The sequence below is a fragment of the Setaria viridis genome, chromosome 5 (assembly GCF_005286985.2).
Source record: "Setaria viridis chromosome 5, Setaria_viridis_v4.0, whole genome shotgun sequence".
NCBI lineage: Eukaryota > Viridiplantae > Streptophyta > Magnoliopsida > Poales > Poaceae > Setaria > Setaria viridis.
In genome coordinates this window covers 2,553,895-2,577,864 of record NC_048267.2, presented here as the reverse complement: position 1 = coordinate 2,577,864, position 23,970 = coordinate 2,553,895, and the positions used below count along the sequence as shown (strand labels likewise).

Sequence of the window (23,970 nt, the reverse complement as noted above, 5' to 3'; positions counted from 1 at the left end):
ATCAAAGGGAATGGATGGGTCTTCATATATACTTCCTCCATCCTAAAAACAAGTCATTCCGCAATTTAAAATTTATCAAAAACAAGCCATTATACTTAGTTTGTTATACGTGCGAGCGACAATCAATTAGCACCGACTATTACTAATAAAAAGAGACAATTAAAATTATTTTATCTTCTTATTAATCTGTCCTAAATTTCTTAGGTTACTTATTTATTTGGACGGACGGAGTACTACTTGCTTGCATCCTACTAAACACATGTAGGATCTATTAATACGATGGCGAGTACGAACCTTTTGATTAGCTAGGGTACGTGCTTATTTTTTTTTGACGGATGGAGTACTACTTGCTTGCATCCTACTAAACACATGTAGGATCTATTAAGACGATGGCGAGTACGAACCTTTTGATTAGCTAGGGTACGTGTGTACGTACTATACAAGACGACAGTGATGATTCTTTCTTGATACAATGAACAAGAATAAAACTAAGCATTCTCGGAGCTTTGCATGTGCTTATGTGCCTTTTCGATCTGCCTGCCAATTTTCACCTGGTCGATCACATGGAGCACCACATGTAGCTGTGGCTGCTGCGTGCTTGGATATACTCCAACCTTGGACAGCGCGAAGCACCACATGCGGGCACACTGCACGAGCTAACCAATTGCAGCCGCACATGATAGACTAGCTTTCTTATCAAACTACTCCACACCTCAAACACATTATCTCCCTAACTGAAAGATGCAAAATGCCGTTTAATGATGTGCCTCCAGTGCCTCAACTTTTTTTTTATAAAGCCAGTGCCTCTATTGTGAAACATTTTAATTAGCGATCAATTAATATAGATAATTGTAGTATGAAAGGGCATGGATCTTTTAATTAGCGATCAATTAATATAGATAATTGTAGCATGAAAGGGCATGGATCTTTTAATTAGCGATCAATTAATATAGATAATTGTAGTATGAAAGGGCATGGATCTTTTAATTAGCGATCAATTAATATAGATAATTGTAGCATGAAAGGGCATGGATCTTTTAATTAGCGATCAATTAATATAGATAATTGAAGGGGTCAATTTCAAAGAGACATGATGCCCTTTGGTATGCCCTTTCCTCTTGTATAAATATGTAACCAGACTATTCATTCAATCAATGAAGAGGATCCTCAGATTCATTCTTTCGGTCCATCTTTGTACTTTCAACATGTTATCATGCACTTTGCTCTGTACTAAGCACAAAAGACGGTGACAGGCCAGAAGGCCTCAACATCACGCTAGGTAAGAATGGACCCCAGTCACTTCCATTTCTCTGCCATATAAGACGTTTTCCTCGTTCTTCCTCTTCATGGTCACCGGCAATGGTTCACTAGACGGCGCCCCAGGCTTTGCTTCCGCACCAGGGACCATCTCTTCTCTGCCCGACATGGCTATCGTCCTCCTAGACGTCGTGGTGCAATGGTCACTGCTTCCGTGGTGGCCGTGGATATTGTTTCACTGGTCAGCATCGATGGACGCCTCGCCATGATCCACCACCAAGTCTGTCCTGGCCCCTCGAGGCTTGTACCATGCAGTGCGCCGACGGCAGCAAGCAGCAGTGCCTCCTCTGAGCACACTTGAACATGATTTTTGGAGGAGTTTTCATATATGATAATCAAAGATGATTGAACAAGAATTACATGAAGCTTACAAGGAGCTAATTGATCAAGGGAGTGTTGTGAAACATTTTAGTTAGTGATCAATTAATATTAGATAATTGTAGAGGACCTTTTATGAAAGGGTGTGGACCTTTCATGAAGGGGCTAACTCCCAAGAGACATGATGCCCTTTTGGCATACCCTTTCCCCTTTATAAATATGTAACCAGATTATTCATTCAATCAATGAAGATAATCCTCAGATTCATTCTTTCAGTCTATCTTCCTACTTTCAACAGTCTCAACTTAGATGCTGACTAAATATAGTAAAACACACCTAAAACCTAAACAACTAGGCCTTCCTTTTTACAATTATACTCCCAGTTTTCATAAGCCACCAACAATACCTAGCACAATATGATAATTAAGCCCAAATAGAGGAAACCTGGTGAATAGAGGAACTAGTAGTTGACTAGTTACTTATAAGTTACTGCTCCGTACTAAATGCCACAGAATAGAATAGACGCTAACTTCATGTTCATTGGTCGAGACGCTAACTTCATGTTCATTGGTCGAGGTGGATCTAGCTTTTTATATGGAGGAAGTTGGAATCTTGTACGATGATTCTGACTGCGGAAGACAATGACATCGAAAGGCTTAGGGCGTTTTGGCTCCGAAAGGCTGAGGGCGTTTTGACTCGAGGGGCTAAACTTTAGCCCTGTCATATCTAATGTTTGGATACTAATTAAGAATATTAAATATAGGCTAATTATAAAACTAATTGCACAGATGGAGGCTAATTCATGAGACGAATCTATTAAGTCTAATTAGTCCATGATTTGATAATGTGGTGCTACAGTAACCATTTGCTAATGATGGATTAATTAGGCTTAATAGATTCGTCTTGCGAATTAGCCTAGGACTTCTGCAATTAGTTTTATAATTAACTCATGTTTAGTCCTCTTAATTAGCATCCAAACATTCGATGTGACAAGAGCTAAATTTAGCCCCTAGTATCCAAATAACCCCTTACAATTTCTCAATTTTTTTTTCTCATGATGATACAAGCCAACGTGTCGAGATACCATTGGTACGGCAAAGTCACAGGTTGGCGTGCAATTCCAAAGAAAATGTATAATTCTCAGTTGATTTTGACAGAAAATCAGAACAATCCGTTTGCTTATACATTTTCACGGTACGACACTGCTCCACTAGCCAGAACTCAGAACTAATCTAGCCTTGGAGCACAGTTTTAATGGTATCCATTTATTTTGTGTCTACTAAATAGTGTGTTTCATTATAAACCATAGTACTTGATCTGTGGGTTCGGTCGATTCTCATTTTAGAAAATTTAAATTGCATGAATTTGCAACTTGCGTCCAATCAAGATCCTTTTGTTCATCTATGCTTAATAGTGTCCACTGAAACGCTAAATAGTGGGTTGCCTATTGTTTATCTGTTTAAACATCTGTTTAAATGGATAAATAGCCAATTAAATAGACATGGATGGCCACTATGTATAGCGTTTAAATTGCGTTTAAACGGGCTAATAAACAACTATTTAGGTGTATACGAGAAAATGTTTCTTCAACTGCCCCCCCACCCACATTCCCCAGACAAAATGTAGCAAATATTGTTTTTTCATTGTACATGTTGGTTCCCCACAACCCAAACAAAAAAAGAACCATTATTCTTTACTGTACATGATATTTCATATGATCAACCTGTGTATTTTGAATTGGATCAATGATATACACAAATTTAACTAATATGACACTATAATGCTCAAATCTAATGGTCAGTTCGTATGAGTTCAATTCCCATGTAATTGGCTGATGTTTATGTGGATTGATACACAGTTTTTTGGTTGCAAGATACTTCCTCTGTCCCAGAAAAATAAGTCATTCTGCGATTCAAAATTTTTCGGAAAAACAAGTCATTATACTCAATTTGGCATGTGTGCATGTGAATGTGGACATGCAGCAGTCAATTAACGTCAAATATGGCTAATAAATAGGGGCAATTGAGATCATTTTACCTCTTGTTAACCTGTCCTAAAATTCCTATGATGATTGACTTATTTTTTTGACAGAGGGAGTATATGTTTTGAAGACTATATATATAACAAATTCCTTCACAAGAACATACTAAGTAGCAGGAGCACTTTGATGATTATCAAGTGTTTATGGACATCACATTCACTTATAAGGGTGCTGACGAGAGAAAATGAGTTATGGATGTTATACTTAGAAACAAGCAGACTTACCAGTGATTCATAGATTTTTGACCTTCTCAGTGTTTGACTTATGTTTCTTGTGAAACAAAAATCTACTTATGTAATCTCATGTTTTGATACTTATGTACATTATGTTGAAAATCTGGCAATTACAAGTAGTGATTTCTGTTTCACACAGAAGTTGCCAAATTTCGATAGGAAGAATAGCTTAATGGGCGTCCCTATCACATTTCCTAGAAAAGACTAGTGGTGCTTCACTATTCTTTATTTATTGTCAGGGCTACGCACACATGGACTTGTACAAGTGGTCGTTATCTTCGCAAACAGAACGGATTAACACATCTATACGTTTTTGTTTTTGAACATAATAACACATCTATACGTCAATGCAGAGGAAAGATGCAAGCCAAGGAAAGATAGATTTCTGACCTAGTAAACAATCACCTGATGCAAGCAGCCGTACAGCAACAGCATGCAGCTGGTCGAAATATTTTTTTATTTCCAACTTGCTTCCTTATTAAACACCTACCTTTCGATGGCATCATTTGCACGCACCTCACGGCTGGGTATTGTTCAGCCAGCACTATTTTCAGATCTCGCCGGCCGAGTGAGCAAGAGTAGAGAGGTGAATATGGGGAGAGGGAAGATCGCAATCCAAAGGATCGACAACAGGACCAACCGGCAGGTGACCTTCTCCAAGCGGCGTAGCGGGCTCATGAAGAAGGCCCGGGAGCTCGCCATCCTCTGTGACGCCGATGTCGGCCTCATCGTCTTCTCCTGCACCGGCCGCCTCTACGAGTTCACCAGTTCCAGGTATGGTGACAAAAGTCCATGATCCACATACACACATAAGCTCATATGATGCTTCTTCCCCAGTACCCTCTCTCTTTTTTTTTTGGTTTTCTGAACCCCTTCAGCTAATAACATGGAACTGCAACTTTTCTTACTGTATCTTTGTTACCTTCTCCCTAATCCTTCTGTCGATCGATTCTCCCCCATGAAAGATTCACCTGTATCCACATGTTATTCACGAGTATAGATATATACTGTATAGTAGGGTTAATAAACTAGAGATAAAATTATAAATTATTTGATGCCGTTGAGTATAATTGATTTTGATTGCGAATCGATAACTGCACTAGAAAGATATAGTATTTGCATCCTGATGCCTAGCTAGGCTTGATCCTTGAACCAAAGAAATGAATCATTCTAAGGATGCCCATTATTAGATTGTGTTACTTTAAAGATGAATATAATTTTATGCACCTTTTTATCAGCATGAAACCAATAATCGAACGCTACCAGGAGGCAAGAGAGGACAATAATTGTCGATTGTTAAATCCAATCTCTGAGGCAAAGGTGCGCTATGCATATTAATCTTATCTGTATGTTTTCTGGTGTAGAATGGAAATTAGGGTGTGCTAGACATCGTGTGATCCTTATTACCAGGTTAATTCGAAAACTGTCAGCCGAATAATGTTACGTTGTAGTGAGAAAAAAAGTTAATTGGACGAACTGCTTGCTGCCCATATAAGTACATGCAAGGACACACGAATTCCGCATACAAATCGCTCATCCGTGGAGTATCAGTGCAGCCACGTCGGTGTAAGGGAAACAATGTTTTCCTCCTAGAATGTGTATCACTTGCCAACATGCATTTATGAAGCAGAATTGTTGTAGATATAAATCCAGTGGACTAGAAAAGGGTGCGGCAACATATATAGGAAACAAATTTTAAAGTTAGTTTGTCATCCGGGACTCAGTGTACTGGTAATCAACATTTTGGTTGGAAACATATTGATGGCATGTTTTTATTCGCTGGAAGATTGTGCTCCATTAGCTCACTTTATTTTTCCTCCACAAAGTCGACCACTCACTCACTGTCTGAGCTAGGGTGCCACCGCAGAGGGACCTCCTCTGTCCTCTCGGCTCCTCCAGCTAGTGCCCTCTCCAACCAAGAGGGTTTGTACCACGGAGGGGACAACGGGGATGTAGTAGAAAGCTTTGGGAAGGTGGCAGAGATAAGGCATTCGGGAGGAGGCATCTGTTCGGTCTTGCGGCGTTGCATGCTTGTGGTTGATGGCTGAGTTCCAGATTGGGAGTTACTCCGTATCTCTGTCTGGGTGGTTATATATACCGGGAGTTTGATTTGGGACTAAAAAGTTTTTTTTGAACGAAGTTTGAGACTAAAAATTTGATTGTTTCGTGAAATTAGTTGCTGAGCATAAGCTCCCGTCGTGCAGATCACGTGATGCACTCTATTTTTCTTAAGGATATGGAAATCTCAGTTCCACAACTGCACGCCCACTTTAATTGAAACCAAACCTATCTAGACTCTTCTTTTCTTCTTTTTTTTGCTACTTACTTACTACTTAATTAATCTTCATCATATATCCCGTAACTCACATATCAAATAAAATTGTTAATCGATGTGTGTTTTGTTGCTCAATGAGAATTCCATCATAACTCTCATATTGATTAGAACTACACTAGTTCATCAACCCGGGCATGGACTAATAATTTTTAAAAATATTATATTAGAAAGTCAAAGACTCTAATTTATTTAATATTGTAACAGAATACTTAAGTTGTGATTGACTTTTAATTAGTAATTACTCTATACACTTTTTCATCCACATTCATACTTTTTTCATTTACAATGCACCTCCATACAATGTGTTTAACATGAAAATCAGTATTTTTCATCGCTTCCTCCCGTACATGTATAAATAGTTTACATGGTGACACACATCATGCATATATACCTTAACTTAGTATTTATATTATAATGTTAAAAATAGATAATTTAGAATCATATAAAGTTTACTTTTGGATATTTCTATATAATGAACATGCAGATAATTAGATTAAGATTTGGGCATTTACTTTAGATTATTTTTAATAATGACGTATGTGGATAATTTAGATATAAATTTAGAAGGTCATTTAAAGTTATTTTTATAATGATATGTGTGGATAATTTAGCTGAAGATTATGTGATTATTTTAAATTATTTTTTATAATACAAAGGTGGGTAATTCAGGTCGATTCAAGGGTTTACTTTAGAATATTTTTATAGTGACAGTGGTGGGCATATTTTTTAAAAATATAATAGATCAATGGCTATGATTATTAGAGTCTATTGGATTGATGGCCGGATATTTTTTTATTTTTATGAGAATTTATAGTATTTATTTTTTCTCCTAGCGCCTCTCGATGAAAATTAATATGGAGTCTCCAACTAAAAAGGGGGGCACATTGTTAGCTTGAGCAATCTTATTTGTTAAATATTCTAACACAATACTTATATAGATATAAAATTATTTTTTGAAAGGAAAGATATATAATTGTTAATAATGACATATGTGAATAATTTCAATTCAAATTTAAAGAGTTACTTTAAGCTGTTTTTATAATATTAGTGGTGAGCAATTTAGATGCAAATTAGGAGCTTATTTATTTTTTATAATGGCATAAGTGGGTAATATGGATGAAGATTAGAGGGGTTACTACAGTTTATTTATATAATGATAGAGATGTGTAATTTAGATATATTTTTTGAGGTTACTTTAGGCTATTTTCATAATGGTATAGGTGGGTAATTTTTTAGAAAATATAATATATCTAATGGCTATGACGATTTGAGATACTGAATTGATCGTTAGATATTTTTCTTTTTTGAGATAATTTCTAAGATGTCTCTCTTTTTCTAGAGTGTCCCTCTAGGATTCCTAGGTAGCTTCATGCGGAGGCTTCAAAAGGAGCCTCCAATTAGTATTAGTAAGATAAGATACGGTGCTTGCATAGGCCTCGGAAGCATGGGGTGATTCACCCTACAAATTGGTCTGACCCTTCTATTGTTTTTTTTTGGTGCTCTTATTGGGCAGTTTTGGCAGATGGAGGTTGCAACTCTCAGGCAGCAAGTGCAGAACTTACAAAACAACAATCGGTAACTTAATTACTTTTGTTGGTGGTATATATAATTAATTCTCCTTCATTCGAAAACAACTATCAGTTTGCATATCCATATGATCTCCAAATATAGCTCTGCACTAATTTCTATATATGCATAAAACCTAGAAAAATGATATTGTGAAAATACTTTTGAAGACAAATACACTAATTCTCATATATGTAGACTAAGCATTGTCTGTTGTTAGTTATGCTATTAAACTATGTACATATTTGCACTGACAGTAAACTAATGGGAGAGGAACTCTCTGACTTGACAATTAGAGACTTGCAGTTTCTCCAGAGCCAAATTGAAATTAGTTTGCAGTCGGTCAGAAAGAAAAAGGTAACTTGCTCTTAATAGAATTCGTGGACCGTGACATCCAATTAACTAATAAGAGTGAATACTTTCTTTTTTCCAGGAGCAGCTTTTAGCGGAGGAGATCATGCAACTCAACAAAAAGGTTGAAACCATGTTCAACTATATAAACTAATATTGTTGATGTACAAAACTATAGAGATGGATAAAATTTGCTCATCGATATATGGTTCCTCAATTTTTTTCCATATAGGGAATTGTCCTTCAAAAGGAGAATGTTGAACTTAAAAAGGAGGTCAGCATTGCTCATCAGCACAAAATAGAGTTACAGAAGGTATACATGAAATGTCATACAAGCATGTCACTCTTTATTAATCGAATACTTCTACATGGCTCATCTATAATAGTGTAAACACATTAAGCCATTCTGTGTGTTGCATAATAATCACTCCACAATATGTTACCCTCATCAGCTCTCCGGGGAAAGCACATCATCAGGTGATGGTGACCGAGAAAGTGGAAGCTCTGATAAAGTTCCTAGTAGATCAACTGCACATGATGCATCCGAACATATTAACCTTTCTTTAAGCATAGAAGGACATCCAGATGAATGACACCTGTGCACGAAATCTACAAATACAAAGTAAGGGAGGTAAGATTGTTGTTTTAAATAGAATAGTATGCCATCAAGAGAATGAAGAAATAACGTGATCAAGATTTGATTGATTCATTTTGAACAGATGTTATAATTTAATAATAAGGAGCCATTCCAAAGGACAAAGCTTGGCCCTTCATCGATGCTGTTTGTGTGGGAAATTAACTTCAAAACCTAGATTTTATACTACTTTGTTTTATAAGTTTAAGTACAGTAAAACAGTGTGGATTACATTAGGTACTATAAGTGAAACTTTTTGTTTAATACTTGGATTGCAAGAAGGGGGTTAGAGAAGGTCACATTTGATAGTCACATTCTCTGTACTGTATTAAGTATCCATCTCAAAGAGGTGGATGGGGGTTTTATATTACATCATATCCAACTCAAGGTGGATGTGTTTATATCATAACCTCCTTAATTTACTATAGTCATTTCATTATGTTGCTATATATATTTTGGATTTCTTATGTTTTGGGATACAATATTAGAATGCAATTCTGTTGTGTTATTAACTAGTGTGGCCTGTACACATTTGATCTAGAAATGTATGATAATTTTCACAATGGTGTTGTTGCAGTGGAGCAAATTTGCTAGTACGTAGTTGTATGGGTCCCTAGATTGGTGCAGGGGAAAGATGATAAGTACATATAGCAAGGGAATCTTTTATTGGAAATCCTTTTACAAACTAAAGATCTGCTGTGTTATTTGGTATTAATACCCTCTTAATGTTCATTAGGTGCTGATAATCTCTAGCAACTATTACGATCACGAACTTACCATTAAAAAAAAGTGAAGCTTGGGTTGTCTAGAGCCAAACTATCAAAATGTGCTGCCATTTCTCTATGGACATTGCTGAAAAAAAAATACAATTATATTTCCCTGTTTTATATTGTTCTAGTTTTGCTGCGATGTAGAAATAATATGTGATGCAGCGAAACTGGTGGATGAGGAAGCAGGAACAACAAAATATCGACAAAATATAGCTGAAGCATTTTGTAACAAAAGCTACAATTGGATCATATATGCTCAGTGCCGTGTTTGTTTGGCACGTGGAAAGAGTTGCACAGTCTAGGTCCTCATTAGCATATCTAGTGGGCCTATTTGTTGGGCATTATGACTCACAGGAAGTCCAACGACCAGCGCATAGTATGTGCCATGGTATCTGATAGATGCGGTTGCAAATAATTTCAGATACATGGTACTCCTCCCTCCCTTCTTCCCGAATTATAGGTTATTTTGACTTTTCTAGTACATATCTTTTGCTGTGCACGTCTAAATATAGGCTATGTCTAGATACAAAGTAAAAGTTATATATCTAGAAAAGCTAAAACGACCTATAATTTGAAATGTAGGGAGTAGCTTCTAAGAAAACCTTCAAAACTGCAGCCTACTGAGTTCTGAGTTAGCCAATCCTCCCAGTTTTTTCGACTTCTTTTCGTTTCGAGTACACTATAGCAGCAGCAGATAGAGAAGATTGAGCGGCTTCTATTCTAGTTCCTCTTCCTCTCATGTGGTGTTTGCGACACCGGAGGTGCTCTTACATATCCCCTACTACCTAATAGCTTTAGGGTTAGGCTTTACTCATTGGCACTGGCTTCACCAAAAACCACCGTGCTTTCCTCCCTTCAAGTGATCTCCTTCAACAGTCCATCTCTGTTGCATCTCCCGTGAGGTACGTCTACCTCCTATTTGAGAAATTGGATTGGTGCTTTGGTTGTACTTGCTACTATGATGATTGGGCCGCTAGCTATCGAGTAGTAGTGTCTGTTATCGTAGTGCCACCGTCTCAGAACACAAAACACAAACTACATTGGAGCCGATAAAATCCCCCATGACTTTACCATTAGTCGGTATAAATTTTTGCTGACTCCACATTTTAGTCATTGTAAGTGGCATCGGTATAATGTTTTACCGGCTAGCATTACTTTATCGATCGATCATTCGATGATCCCTGAAGTCTACCAACCATCACTTGGGTGTGCACAAGGTTTGGAATGGAGTGTGGTTCTATTTCCATGTGTCCGGTGTAGTCATGCAATGGATTTGGAGGCGCATGACGATTTGGGAGAGCGGCATGCACGGTGATTCAGGAGAAGAAGTGCGCTGTGTTGATGTTTTGGGAAGTTGGAGGGGGTGAGGTTGGGGAATTTGGTGGAGGCTAGGATTGAAGGAGTTGAGAGGCTGATAGGTGCAGCATGCCGATGGAAAACATAGCCTGGACCATATATGCCGGCTGATTGTAGGGCCCGAATACTAGGAATTGCTGAATGATGATTCAACACGAAGTTATAAATATGAATACGATGGATCACTCAACAAACTTTTGATATATATACCACCTGATGGTTTGCTAGAAATCTTTACTGACTACCAGTACATCGGTAATCTTCTAGTTTTAGCGGTTCACGTCGAACGGCAGTTTGGTGTTGTGGTATAGTGGTTTTGAAAGTATGCCATTTGATGTGTTGCTAATGTCAATGAAAATTACAAAACTTCTTCATCGGGAAAGGTATCGACTTCAAGCTTGCAGCTTGGCGTGATCTCCTACTAATAGTGTGTGGTGGTTTGTCAGGTGGCTACTCCCTTGACGTGATCTCTTTTCTTTGTTCCTTTTTCAGTTTTTTACCTTTCCTTTCGTCATGTTTTTTCTTTCTTTTTTTTCCATACCGCTTGTCTCCATCACACTTAATAAATATTGATCTATTTATATAGATTTCTATCAACCTTTTTGCTTTATTGTTTCTTACTTATAATTTTAACAAGATTTTGCAAAAAAATGTCGATGGTATGTTCTGAATTTTTTTTACAAACTTAGTTGATTGAGCAGTTCTGGAGATTTATTTTGAACAAGTGATGTATATAAGTTGTCTGGAAAAGCTTACAAAATAGAAAGCCCCTTGCTATCCTAGCAACGCTAACATGGAAGTTGTACTAAGAAATTGTATGGAGACGTTATTATAGAGTTGTATGAATAAGTTGTCTTGACAATATTTGGTGGAACTTGTGCTGAAAAGGTGCCTTGAGAAGTTATGTGAAGAAATTATGGGAAACGTTACGCGGGTAGCTTTTCTTGGCAATATTATTGTGAAAATTTTAGCTGAAAAGAATCATGATAGGTTTATTGATAATACGTAATATTTATGCGAATTTTTTTTTCAAAAATAAAATGTCTCTTTGCAGTTGATAGATCCTGCGTTGGAAGCATCCCCACTGGACGCCCATAAATTAGGAAGCCCTCATGATATTTTCCGCCTTAGAAGGAGAGCCAGGATACGTCAGTGTCGAAAGCAACTGGAACCAGCACCACTACTTTGTGCCAATCCTGTTGTGAGCTGGGGCGCCTTCTCAATCATCGATTGAAGGCGACGGGGCAACCTCCAATGTGAAGACAAAATCAACTCTTACAACTGTGGAATAGGGATTCAGGAGTACCATTCTACTTCGATGTGCTGTGACGGCGCCACGAGAAGTTTTGTGAAGAACTTATACATAAAAGTTGTGTGTAAAGATTTTAATGACAACATTATTAAAAAATTTCTACCAAAAATAATGACGAGAAGTTTGTCCGGCAAAATTGTACGAAAATATTACGAGTCTGTAATCTATATATGTTTAGACCCTTTTGAAATGACAAGTTGCAGAAAAAGAAATTTTCCAGAAGTGAAAATTCACAGTTGGATCGTTGAATTGCTTGTTGGGAGTCTTCCTGCTGGGCGCCCATAAATTGGCAAAGCCCTCTCGTATTTCCTGCGCAAGTAGAGTCAGGAACATACATAGAGCTTGTTTGGTAGAGTTTCATCTATTCTGATTCTCTATGGGAGCTGATTCTCTGAGAGAAGTGATTCTGTAGCTAAAAGTGATTTTTTTATTCTCTAGCGTAAACTCTTAAAATCAGGAGGGAGGATCACGAAAAACTATTTTTTTTCAGCTCCCAGCATCTTAGTTTATTTCAGAGAATCACCTCACAGAATTAGCAAATAATCATTTCTCTCTTAAAAAAAACTCCGGAAGCTCTGCCAAAACCAACACGATACATCAGTAGTGTCGAAAGCAGCTGGAACTAGCACCACTGCTCTGTGCCATTCCGTCGACAATCCTGTAGCACCTTCTCAATCCAGCGGCGGAAGGCGACGGGCCAACCCCTGCTGCCAAAAAATCAACTCTCGCCGACTGCGGATCAGGGACACGGGAGTGCGATGTAGTCCACTTCGTTGTGCTGTGCCGCGGATCCGCTGCAGCAACTAGCAACTCTGAAAGGTTTCTTTGGACTTTGTTCATATTTGAGAGGAGTATATACGGAAAAAAATTTCGTGCAGCCGACTGCAAACCTCCATCCATGCAGTCTGGCGTCTGATGATTGCCGCGTGTCTGTTCCAAGCATCGAACGCTAGAGCTTCCTTCGGCCGTGGAAATTGCTCAGCTCGACTCGCAGCTTCCTAGAAAGAGGCGGAATCGAGTCAAAGTTCACCCACCGGCCACCGCGTAGCGCTGGAGCTAAGCCCCAACCGCCGTCCATGGACTAGGAAGAAAGTCATCCTCCTTCTAGGATGCTGCGAGCCGATGGACTAGGAAGAAAGTCATCCTCTTATTTCCGTCCAGAATCCCACACAGCTTCTCCGCAGCAGCAACTGCAAGGATCAGCAAGCTAACTGACTGCGATTCGCGTCCTAGCTAATTCCTTCCTTGCTTGTTTCATTCCTTCCCACCACACACCTACCGAGACTCCGAGAGGCGATCGAGGTCGAGCGACCGATGGAGTTGGCGGCGGGGGCGGTGAGCCCGCTCCTCCGGAAGCTCGGCGAGCTGCTCGTCGGCGAGCTGACTCTGGAGCAGCGCGTGAGGAAGGATGTCGTCTCCCTCAAGACGGAGATGGAGTGGATGGACGAGGCGCTCCGCAAGGTGGCCAAGGTGGACCAGCCCGACAAGCAGGACGCTCACTGGGCGCGCGAGGTGCGGGAGCTCTCCTACGACATGGAGGACGCCGTCGACGCCTTCATGCTGCGCGTGACGGGGGACACGGAGCCTGCCCGCGGCGACCTCAAGAGCAGGGTCCAGGAGTTCCTCAAGAAGACCGGCCGGTTGTTCGGCAAGGGCAAGGAGCTGCACCAGATCGCCGGCGCCGTCGAAGACGCCAAGAGGCTCTCCAATCAGCTAAGGGAATGGAGCCAGAAGTACAGGCTGGAGGTAAAGGACGGCGGGGGCACGGGTTCAGGTACCGGCGGTGATTCTATTGACCCTCGCCTGACGGCTATGTTCAGAGAGGTCACGGAGCTCGTCGGCGTCAACGGCTCCAGGGATGAGCTGATCGAGAGGATATCCGATCGGTCAAAGAAGCATGCGCAGACTGTCTCAATTGTTGGATTTGGTGGGTTGGGCAAGACGACGCTTGCCAAAGCGGTATATGACACGGTGAAAGATCAGTTTGTTTGTGCTGCTTTTGTTTCCGTGTCTCGGAGTCCTGACTTCACCAGAATTTTCAAGAAGATACTATTTCAACTTGACAAGGAACAGTATGCGCACTTTGATGAAGCTGTATGGGATGCAATGCAGCTCATCAATGAGCTGAAAGGTTTTCTACAGAATAAGAGGTACGCTTCAGCAAACGCTGATTGCTTTTCTTTTCGGTAAGGTGCAGATTGCGTGTCAAAAGCATATTATTTTCCACAAAAATAGTATTCTACTCTTCTAGAAAACAGGAACATGTCTTGGTTTATTAACAACTACTACTAACGTTATAAAAAAAACAATTGATGTAGGTTCCTCATCGTAATTGATGACATATGGGATGCAGAAGCGTGGGATTTTATCAAGAACGCTTTCCCTAAGAACTATCTTGGTAGTGCACTAATCACAACAACCCGCAAACACGATGTTGCTAAAGCATGCTGCCCTTCCACTGATGATCATAATAAGATTTACAAGATGATGACTCTATCTGAGAGCGACTCCCAGAGGCTCTTCTATATGAGAATATTTGGGCACCGCAATGGATGTAGTCCTGAATTGGAACAGGTATCTAGAGATATCTTGAAGAAATGTGGCGGGGTACCATTGGCCATAATTTCCATAGCTAGTCTTTTGGCTAGTCACCAGCAGATAAAAGCAAAAGATCAATGGTACACTGTGCTCAACTCTATTGGTCATGGACTTGGTGATAATGTGAAGAACATGCGAGAGATATTATCCTACAGCTATTATGATCTTCCTTTTCATCTGAAGGCATGTTTATTATATCTAAGCATATTTTCAGAAGATCATGACATTGGGAGGGATCGATTGATATGGAGGTGGATCGCCGAAGGTTTTGTCCAACATGAAAACAACAATGACAACTTATATGAGGTGGGAGAGAGTTACTTTAATGAGCTTATAAACAGAAGTATGGTCGAGCCAGTAGGTATCGACTTCGAAGGCAGAGCCCAGTCTTGCCGTGTGCATGACATTGTGCTCGATCTCATCCGTTCCTTATCAACGAAAGAAAATTTCGTCACGATATGGGACGACACTGAGACCACATCTTCAAAATTCAAGGTCCGTAGATTATCCCTCCAAAATTCTAGTGCACCAGGATCTGCCACAACCACCTTGTTGCAAGTGAGGTCTTTTACAGCCTTCAGTCCCGCCGTCGATTCGATGCCATCCCTCTCACAGTTCCAAGTTCTCCGCGTACTGGACCTAGAAGGTTGTGCTCTCAAGAAATGTGGCGACCATTTTAACCTGAAGCATGTTGGCAATCTCTCTCAATTGAGGTACCTTGGGCTGAGACGAACCTACATCCATGAACTGCCGGTAGAAATCGGAAAATTACAGTTTCTGCAGACACTGGACATCAGAGGAGCTCATGGTATACAAAAACTGCCTCAGACCATCTCTAGGCTGCGGAAGCTGATGTGCCTGCATCTTGATTGGGACACGAAGCTACCAAAAGGGTTGAGCAATCTGACGTCCCTGGAAGAGCTGACCGGGCTGAGGATCGGCCAAGATTCTGCACACATTGTGAGAGAGGAGCTCAGCCATCTCACGGGGCTGAGGGTGCTAAAGATGAGTTGGGAGAAGGACACGGATTTGGGCGAAGATCTGGTGAAATCCCTAGGAAATCTCCGCGAGATCCAGAGCTTGGATGTGTACGTCAATGGCGGGCGCGGCGACCTCATCCGGACCTGGGCGCCCCCACCGGGACTCCGCAGGTTCCTGTCCAGAGGTCCGACCAGCGAGCTTTCGACTCTGCCGGCGTGGGTGAGCAGCTCATCGCTCACCTCCCTGGACGTGTGGGTCCGCCGGGTGCGGCGAGACGACCTCCAGGCCCTCGGGGCGCTGCCGGCGCTGCGCGGCCTCCGCCTGCGGGCGGCCGGCCGCTTCAATGACGACCGCGGTACGGAGCGACTCCCCGCAGTGCGCGCCGGCGCTTTCCCGTGCGTGCGGGCCTGCGCGTTCCTGCACTTCGTGACGGCGCCGTCCATGTTCCCGGGGGGCGCCATGCCGGTGGCGCGGCAGCTCGAGTTCAGCGTCCGGGCCTGGGATCTCGCCGGCGGCAGCGGCGGGCTAATTGGCTTGGACGACCTGCGCATGGAGCATCTCCCTTCGCTGGAGGAGATTAAGGTGGATCTCTGGTACAGTGGTGGCGGTGATCAGGTGGAGATTGTGGCGGCGGTGCTGAGGCGCGCGGCTGAAGGCCACCCCAACCACCCCACCCTTCGTATCACAGCAACTCCATGTTATAGATATACTTGTTGAACAAAACTTGTAACAGGTTCCTGGACGTAATCGGATTGGTCTATGTAGGTTGTTGTAACCGGCTGTATAGATTACAAGAGATAAGATATTTGTTGTAACTAAAATAGCTTGTAGAAGGGCCAGCCGATGTATCTCCAGGGACTATATATATATATGTGTCTGTTTGCATCTATTCAAGGTGCTAAAGAAACACGTAACTCCCACATAGTTCCTAAGATATTTGTTGTAACAGTACCCAAGATAGGGACAAGCAGTTCCTTCCACATAGCTTCCGCACCTCTGATTTACATGGTAATCAGAGCTGTCAAGAATTAAGTTGTGTCATGGCTTCTAGTTCATCCACTTCCAACCCTCTCTTCGGGACTCAGGTCATGGAATAGCTCACGAAGCAAAACCATACCATGTGGGCGGCACAAGTTCTCGCTGCTATTCGCGGCGCACGCCTTGAAGGCCACATCAATGGCAAGACCGCTGCCCCCGACAGCGAGATCAACCAGAAGCAGTGTGACAAGACGGTGCAAGTCCCCAATCCGGCGTACGAGGAGTGGGAGGCCAGGGATCAACAGATCCTGAGCTTCCTCCTAACTTCCCTATCAAGGGAGGTGATGTCTCACGTGTCTACTGCAAGGATGGTGGCACAGGCGTGGAAGGCGATCGATGACATGTTCGCCTCCCAAACACGCGCACGGTCCATCAACGTCCGTCTAGCTCTGGCGACTACACAGGAGGGGGCCATAAAGGTCTCTAAATAATTCGGGAAGATGCGATCTCTCGGAGATGAGATGGCGGCTTCGGGCAATCCAACTGGAGATGATGAATTGGTGGCATTCATTCTCAATGGTTTGGATGCTGATTTTAATCCAATTATTTCTGCAATTATAACTAGAGTTGAGCCTATTTCTGTTGGAGAACTCTATTCACAGCCACTGAGCTTCGAGACGAGGCTTGATCTGCAGTAGGGGGCTCATTCTCATCTGCTAACTCTACTAGCGAAGGAGGGCGCAGCAACTTTGGTCGTGCACCGAGCCGTGACTTCCAGGGTTGTGGCCATGGCAACCATGGACGTGGCTCAGGCCATGGACGCGGCAACCAGGGGCGTGGCAACTTCCAGTAGCGCTACAGCAGCAACTCCAACACCTCTGAAGATCACCCTTGCTGTCAGGTGTGCCTCAAGAAAGGGCACGTTGCGTCCGACTGCTGGCACCGCTTCGACAAGAATTATATCCCTGATGAGAAGCTAGCTGCCTCTGCCTACTCCTATGGGACAGATGCCAACTAGTACACTTACACAAGAGCAACAAACCACATCACCAGCAACTTGGAGAAGCTCGCTGTTCGTGAAAAGTACCGAGGCAATGATCAGATCCATGCGGCCAATGGTGAAGGTATGAAAATTAATCATATTGGTCATACAATTGTTCCAACCCATACTCGCAATTTGCATCTCAACAATATCTTACATCTCCCGGATGCTAAAAAGAATTTAGTTTCCGTCCATCATCTTGCAAAAGATAATCAACATTTCTTGAATTTCATCCTAATTATTTTGTGATCAAGGATCAGGCAACAAGGAGCACGATCCTTAGAGGGAGATGCCGCAATGGACTTTATCCTCTTCCTTCGGCACCATCAATAAAGCAAGCTTTTGGAGTTGTCAAGCCATCCCTTGAGCGGTGGCATAGTCGTTTGGGTCATCCTGCTATTCCTGTTGTTGCTAGAATTGTTAGTAGAAACAATCTTCCTTGTTCTACTGAGTCCAATAAAGAGTCAGTCCGTGATGCCTATCAAAAAGGCAAGATTTATCAGTTGCCCTATGGTAGATCTTTAAGTTCTTCGAGTTATCCTTTGAAACTTGTTTATTCTGATGTTTGGGGTCCTGCACCCAATTCTGTTGGAGGAAGAAATTATTATGTTAGCTTTATCGATGATTACAGCAAGTTCACTTGGATTTATCTCCTTAAATTTAAATCTGAAGTCTTTCAGAAATTTCATGAGTTTCAAAGTCTCGTTAAACATTTATTTGATCGCAAGGTTATCTCTATGCAGACTGATTGGGGCGGTGAATATCAACGCCTTCATACTTTTTTCGATAAAATAGGGATCTCCCATCGTGTATCCTGCCCACATGCCCATCAGCAAAATGGATCAGCTGAAAGAAAACACCATCACATAGTAGAAGTTGGTTTATCTCTTTTAGCTCATGCATCAATGCCCCTAAAATTTTGGGATGAAGCCTTTTTAGCCGCTACATACTTAATTAATCGTGTTCCTAGCAAAGTCATCAGCTATGATACTCCCTTAGAACATCTATTCAAACAAACACCTGATTACTCTTCTCTTCGTATTTTTGGATGTTCTTGTTGGCCCAATCTTTGTCCCTTCAACAAGCATAAACTTGAGTTTCGTTCCAAAGAATGTGCCTTCTTAGGATACAACAATATTCATAAAGGCTTCAAATGTCTTGACATAGCATGTCTATTTCTCGAGACGTTGTCTTTGATGAGACTCAATTTCCCTTCTCAAAGCTTCACTCGAATGCTGGAGCCCATCTTTGATCCGAAATTTCCCTCCTTCCAACCAGCCTTCTTAACCCTTCTACTGGGATGGAACATGTATCTGACCATGTGATTAATTTTCCTAATGAATCTAATATTTTTGGTGGAAGTTCTGGTGAAAACAGTGAAGGAACAACAACAAATAATTACTTGGGCGCTGGAATTACAGGAACTGATCCTGAGGAGGATACGGTGACAGTCCTGCCCACCGCAGCTCCGGAGTCTGCACTGAATGCACCACGGTCTCCGTGTCCTCCTCCGCCTCTGCCAATAGCCAGCCTCTCTGCGCCTGCCACGTCCCAGCACGACACAGCTTCACCCACCAGTCCTGCAAGCGAGGGGGAGCAACATGATTCGCCGACGCAGACAACACCTGCGATAGATTCGCCTGCAGCAACGGGATCTTCTGCACCCTCTACATCACCAGCAGCACCTGATATTGTGATGCGCCCCAGGACACGTCTACAAAGTGGCATCCGAAAAGAAAAGGTATACACTGATGGTACCGTTAAGTATGGGTTATTTACTGCCTCTGGTGAACCACAGAATCTAGATGAAGCATTGCATGATAAAAATTGGAAGTTAGCTATGGATACAGAATATACAGCTTTGATGAACAATAAAACATGGCATTTAGTTCCACCTCAGAAAGGCATCAATGTTATAGACTGCAAATGGGTATATAAGATTAAAAGAAAAGCTGATGAAAGTCTCGATAGATACAAAGCCCGCTTAGTTGCAAAAGGGTTTAAACAAAGGTATGGTATAGACTATGAAGATACTTTTAGTCCTGTTGTTAAAGCAGCTACTATCAGAGTCATTCTGTCTATTGCTATTTCCAGAGGATGGAGCCTTCGACAGTTTGATGTACAAAATGCCTTTCTACATGGATTTCTTGAAGAAGATGTCTACATGAACAACCTCCTGGTTATGAGAATTCATCTCAACCAAGTTATATTTGTAAGTTAGACAAAGCTCTATACGGACTCAAGCAAGCTCCGAGGGCTTGGTATCCAAGGTTAAGTACAAAGTTGCATGACATTGGTTGTAAGTCATCAAAAGCAGATACATCTCTATTTTACTATAGTAAAGGGTCGGTTAGCATGTTTGTGTTAATCTATGTTGATGATATTATTGTTGCTAGCTCTACTAAGGATGCAACTGCAGCACTTCTGCAAGATCTGAATAAAGAGTTTGCCTTGAAGGACCTTGGTGAGTTACACTAGTTTCTTGGAATAGAGGTAAACAAGGTAAAGGATGGTATTATATTGACACAACAAAAATATGCTAATGATGTATTACAACGAGTGGGAATGATCAATTGCAAGCATGTTAGCACACCACTTTCTACTTCAAAAAAGCTCTCGGCTCATGAAGGATCTTTACTTGGACCTAATGATGCTACTCACTACAGAAGTGTAGTTGCGGCCTTGCAATACTTGACCTTGACAAGACCAGATATATCCTTTGCAGTTAACAAGGTGTGCCAGTTTTTGCATGCACCTACTACAGTGCATTGGGCAGCGGTAAAAAGAATTCTAAGATATCTAAAGCAGTTGACTAAGCTTGGATTAAAGGTTTGTAGATCATCTTCCTTGCTTGTTAGTGCCTTCTCTGATGCAAATTGGGTAGGGTGCCTTGATGATAGGCGTTCAACTGGTGGCTTTGCTATTTTCTTAGGGTCTAACCATGTATCCTGGAGTGCTAGAAAACAGGCGAATACAAGGTGGTGGCTAATGCAACAGATGAAGTCATGTGGATTCAAACCTTGTTATATGAGTTGGGAATTCAGGCGCCAAGAGTAGCTAAGTTATGGTGTGATAATATTGGAGCTAAGTATTTATCTGCCAATCCAGTTTTTCATGCAAGAACAAAGCATATAGAGGTTGATTATCACTTTGCGCGAGAAAGGGTATCAAGAAAATTATTGGACATTGAATATGTGTCAACAAAGGATCAAGTGGCAGATGGGTTTACAAAACCAATTACTGTTCGACAACTTGAGTTGTTCAAGAACAATCTCAACCTCCAAAGGTTAGATTGAGGGGGAGTGTTAGATATACTTGTTGAACAAACTTGTAACAGGTTCTTGGACGTAATCGGATTGGCCTCTGTAGGTTGTTGTAACCGGCTGTATAGATTACAAGAGATAAGATATTTGTTGTAACTAAAACAGCTTGTAGAAGGGGCCAGCCGATGTATCTCCAGGGACTATGTATATGTATTTGTTTGCATCTATTCAAGGTGCCAAAGAAACACGTAACCTGCCGTACCCAAGATAGGGACAAATAGTTCCTCCCACGTAGCTTCCGCACCTCTAATTTTACACTCCAGTCGTATGTTCGCCGGCTCGACCTCTTGATCTTTTTATCCTTATTATGTGCATGGCTGATAATTTGTTCTTTGTTGTTACAGCCGCCCAGGCAGGGTAGAAATAGGCAGCCGCCCATGCATATGCCCGGCTGTTGGGGAGGGGTAGGCAGTGCGACCGTTGAGAGCTCATGAAGCTGGGGCTCAATACCATATAGGTAATTAGTACATATAATTTATATAATTTTCTATTTAATATAGTAAACATTAGAAGGCCCATCACAAAGCATAGTAAGCAGGCGATGTTTCGCAGCCACGTGTCTTCGTGGAGATACTGGCGCAGAACGTGCCGGCTGAGTACCTGCATTGGCACGACGTCTCCGGAGCTACGGACGACGATGCCGTCGAAGCCTTCCGCCACCTCGTCCCACTCGTCACCTACGAGGGCCTCCAGCCGGACATACTCCGCATTGCCAGCAGTGATACATCGCCGATCCACTCCGGCAAACCCATTTCTGAGTTCCTCACAAGGTATGCATCTATGATCTATCACACAACGCAGGCAGCCAACATGGGAATGTGTCCTGACATTCTTGCAATTGATTGAGTGCACCCTTAAAATTATAGAGCCGGCCTTGATTTTGTTTGATCGTTTCCTACCGTCACGACCCTGCCTGCCCATCGACGCACTCTGGCTGAGGAGAGGAGATGCCTGCGCCAATCCGATTGGCTCCTCACCTGACGAGGTGGCGACCGGCAACGGCAAGGACACCGATCTGATTCGCTCGTCACAGTAAGCAACACACTGATTGAATGGCTTGGCTATGTGCAACATTGAGAAGGATGTTTTGGACGACATTAATCTTGATACTGTTTTTGAAGATTTTGCATCAAGAAATGCCCGAAGACGATTTTTTACAAAGCACTGAAGCATTATATTTTTATTTGAGGTAATCATAATGGTTATTATTTTTAGTTTTTTTGTTACACTATTGTTATGTTTTATGAGCTATACATATATTGCAAAGTAATTTTTATTATTCGTACTATATACTTTAGTTTTGATATTAAAAATTAGTTCAACCGGCCTTTATCTTCTTGCTTGCCCAAGGGCCCTTAAAATTATAGAGCCGGCCTTGCCCAAACAGGGTAGAAATCCGCAAGGAAAGTAGTTTTGTCGTGGTAGATGTAAACGGTAGTTAGCGCGCCAAATTGTGTACCACATGCGCATGGATCACTTATAGAATTTTCCTTAGAGATTCCCCTAAGGTTTATCAATCCACGAAATAAGGAATTTGTATACTTAACTAAGGACTAGTCGATGTAATCAAAAGCTCTTTATATAATGTATGATTATGCTAATAAAAGAACTAAGTAGTCAGGATCAAGAAGATAGAGAATAGAGGGTGTGAACAAGATAGATTAAACGCTTGTCCTAAGGATTTAGGATCACTTGCAGATGCGATCGCCATACATGAAAGAACTAGATCTAAGTGTATCGTGAGTGGATGTGAACCATGCCCAACACTTTCCCTCCCGTAATACTGTCACTACATAGGAGTACTCAACTATTGGAACATAAAAACACAGCATGATGATTGTTCTAGGTAAGCAATAAAGCAACCCAAAGTAGCGTTAGCCAGCCTTTACATGAAAGAGCATCATTAAGATATGAATGATAACAAAACAGATCTTAACTAACGGTTCGACGATTACAAATCAAGATCTCCATACAACCCCAAGGATAAACAGATGTATTACCACATGATCTTACACATGTTGACACAAAAGGGATAAAGGACGCACTGTAGATCAACTGGACCGAAGACATCGACGAACGGGGGCAGAAAAGCCCCAGGCCAATTGGCTTGGGCACCTCCAAGCCGATCGGCTTGGGGGGTTTTCGCCTCCCCTGGTACTCCTATTCACGTGGCCTCCTGTAGATCTAATCTTCTCTCTATTTTCTGATCTTGTGGCGGCGGTAAATGGTGTTTGCGTGGTGTTCTCCTCTCTTCTTCAACTCCCCTACCTTGATATCCATGAGGGCATATTTATAGTCTTTCATAGGCGGTGGCTCCAGGTCGATGTCGGTGAAAAAATCCTAGACAACGTTGTAGACTTCACGCTGAAAAAATGGGAGGTCGACCGGGCCCCGAAATGGGCCAGGCTGATCAGCCTAGAGGGTCCCAGACCGATCAGCATGGGCCTTTTCTAGCCCTTCTAGTCCTCTCCTTGTTTGTGCTAGCTTCCCTCGACAACCCATGTCCAAATATTCGTCAATCTCTTTATGAAACCCCCTTAATTATGTGGTATTTCCTGCCAAAATACAATACATATACAATAACAAGGTTGTTTCGAGTGCCAAGTGGCGGGTTAGTATAAGAATATGAATGAAAACACTAGTTAAATAGCACTAAAAGTGTGTCAATAACGAGCATCAATAATACCCCCCCACTTAGCTCTTGCTTGTCCTCGAGCAAGTCAGGCGACTATAAACTCCTCCAACGGGTTGAACAAAGATCTTGAACGAAACCTGAGCAAGCGAGTCAAGTACCTAGCCATTCAAACAAAAGATC

The 23,970-nt window shown here is 41.8% G+C and overlaps 2 protein-coding genes, 1 non-coding gene and 1 pseudogene across 7 annotated transcripts; all 4 read left to right on the top strand.

Annotated features, from left to right (window-relative positions):
• The first annotated feature begins 4,406 nt into the window (after window positions 1-4,406).
• On the top strand, window positions 4,407-12,466 carry LOC117857798 (MADS-box transcription factor 23). 5 transcript variants are annotated; one of them, XM_034740661.2, is made up of 8 exons: window positions 4,407-4,683; window positions 5,148-5,229; window positions 7,758-7,819; window positions 8,068-8,167; window positions 8,244-8,285; window positions 8,394-8,474; window positions 8,614-8,783; window positions 11,976-12,466. In XM_034740661.2, the coding sequence occupies exons 1-7, from the start codon at window positions 4,502-4,504 to the stop codon at window positions 8,752-8,754; spliced, it is 690 nt and encodes a 229-aa protein (XP_034596552.1). In that variant the 5' UTR covers window positions 4,407-4,501; the 3' UTR covers window positions 8,755-8,783; window positions 11,976-12,466. The 5 variants fall into 5 exon arrangements, with proteins under 5 accessions (XP_034596552.1, XP_034596551.1, XP_034596553.1 ...); XM_034740660.2 differs by having other exon boundaries at window positions 8,614-8,792; XM_034740662.2 differs by lacking the exon at window positions 11,976-12,466 and adding an exon at window positions 8,881-9,262 and having other exon boundaries at window positions 8,107-8,167; window positions 8,614-8,792.
• Window positions 12,467-13,018: 552 nt separating this feature from the next.
• On the top strand, window positions 13,019-16,744 carry LOC117857797 (disease resistance protein RGA5). Its single transcript, XM_034740657.2, has 2 exons — window positions 13,019-14,383; window positions 14,552-16,744. The coding sequence occupies exons 1-2, from the start codon at window positions 13,548-13,550 to the stop codon at window positions 16,527-16,529; spliced, it is 2,814 nt and encodes a 937-aa protein (XP_034596548.1). The 5' UTR covers window positions 13,019-13,547; the 3' UTR covers window positions 16,530-16,744.
• Window positions 16,745-16,852: 108 nt separating this feature from the next.
• On the top strand, window positions 16,853-18,343 carry LOC140222720 (uncharacterized; annotated as a pseudogene).
• LOC117859383 (small nucleolar RNA Z247) lies at window positions 17,331-17,468 on the top strand. The gene has a single exon (XR_004641181.1). It is a non-coding gene; the product is annotated as a small nucleolar RNA Z247 (small nucleolar RNA).
• Window positions 18,344-23,970: the final 5,627 nt, after the last annotated feature.

What these genes read in the sequence shown, in the direction of transcription:
- LOC117857798 (XM_034740661.2), top strand. Translation starts at nt 4,502, where the DNA reads ATGGGGAGAGGGAAGATCGCAATCCAAAGGATCGACAACAGGACCAAC. An exon ending in AGTCGGTCAGAAAGAAAAAG is followed by an intron (nt 8,168 to 8,243) that starts GTAACTTGCTCT and finishes TCTTTTTTCCAG; the next exon opens with GAGCAGCTTTTAGCGGAGGA. An exon ending in ACAAAATAGAGTTACAGAAG is followed by an intron (nt 8,475 to 8,613) that starts GTATACATGAAA and finishes TACCCTCATCAG; the next exon opens with CTCTCCGGGGAAAGCACATC.
- LOC117857797 (XM_034740657.2), top strand. Translation starts at nt 13,548, where the DNA reads ATGGAGTTGGCGGCGGGGGCGGTGAGCCCGCTCCTCCGGAAGCTCGGC. An exon ending in GGTTTTCTACAGAATAAGAG is followed by an intron (nt 14,384 to 14,551) that starts GTACGCTTCAGC and finishes CAATTGATGTAG; the next exon opens with GTTCCTCATCGTAATTGATG.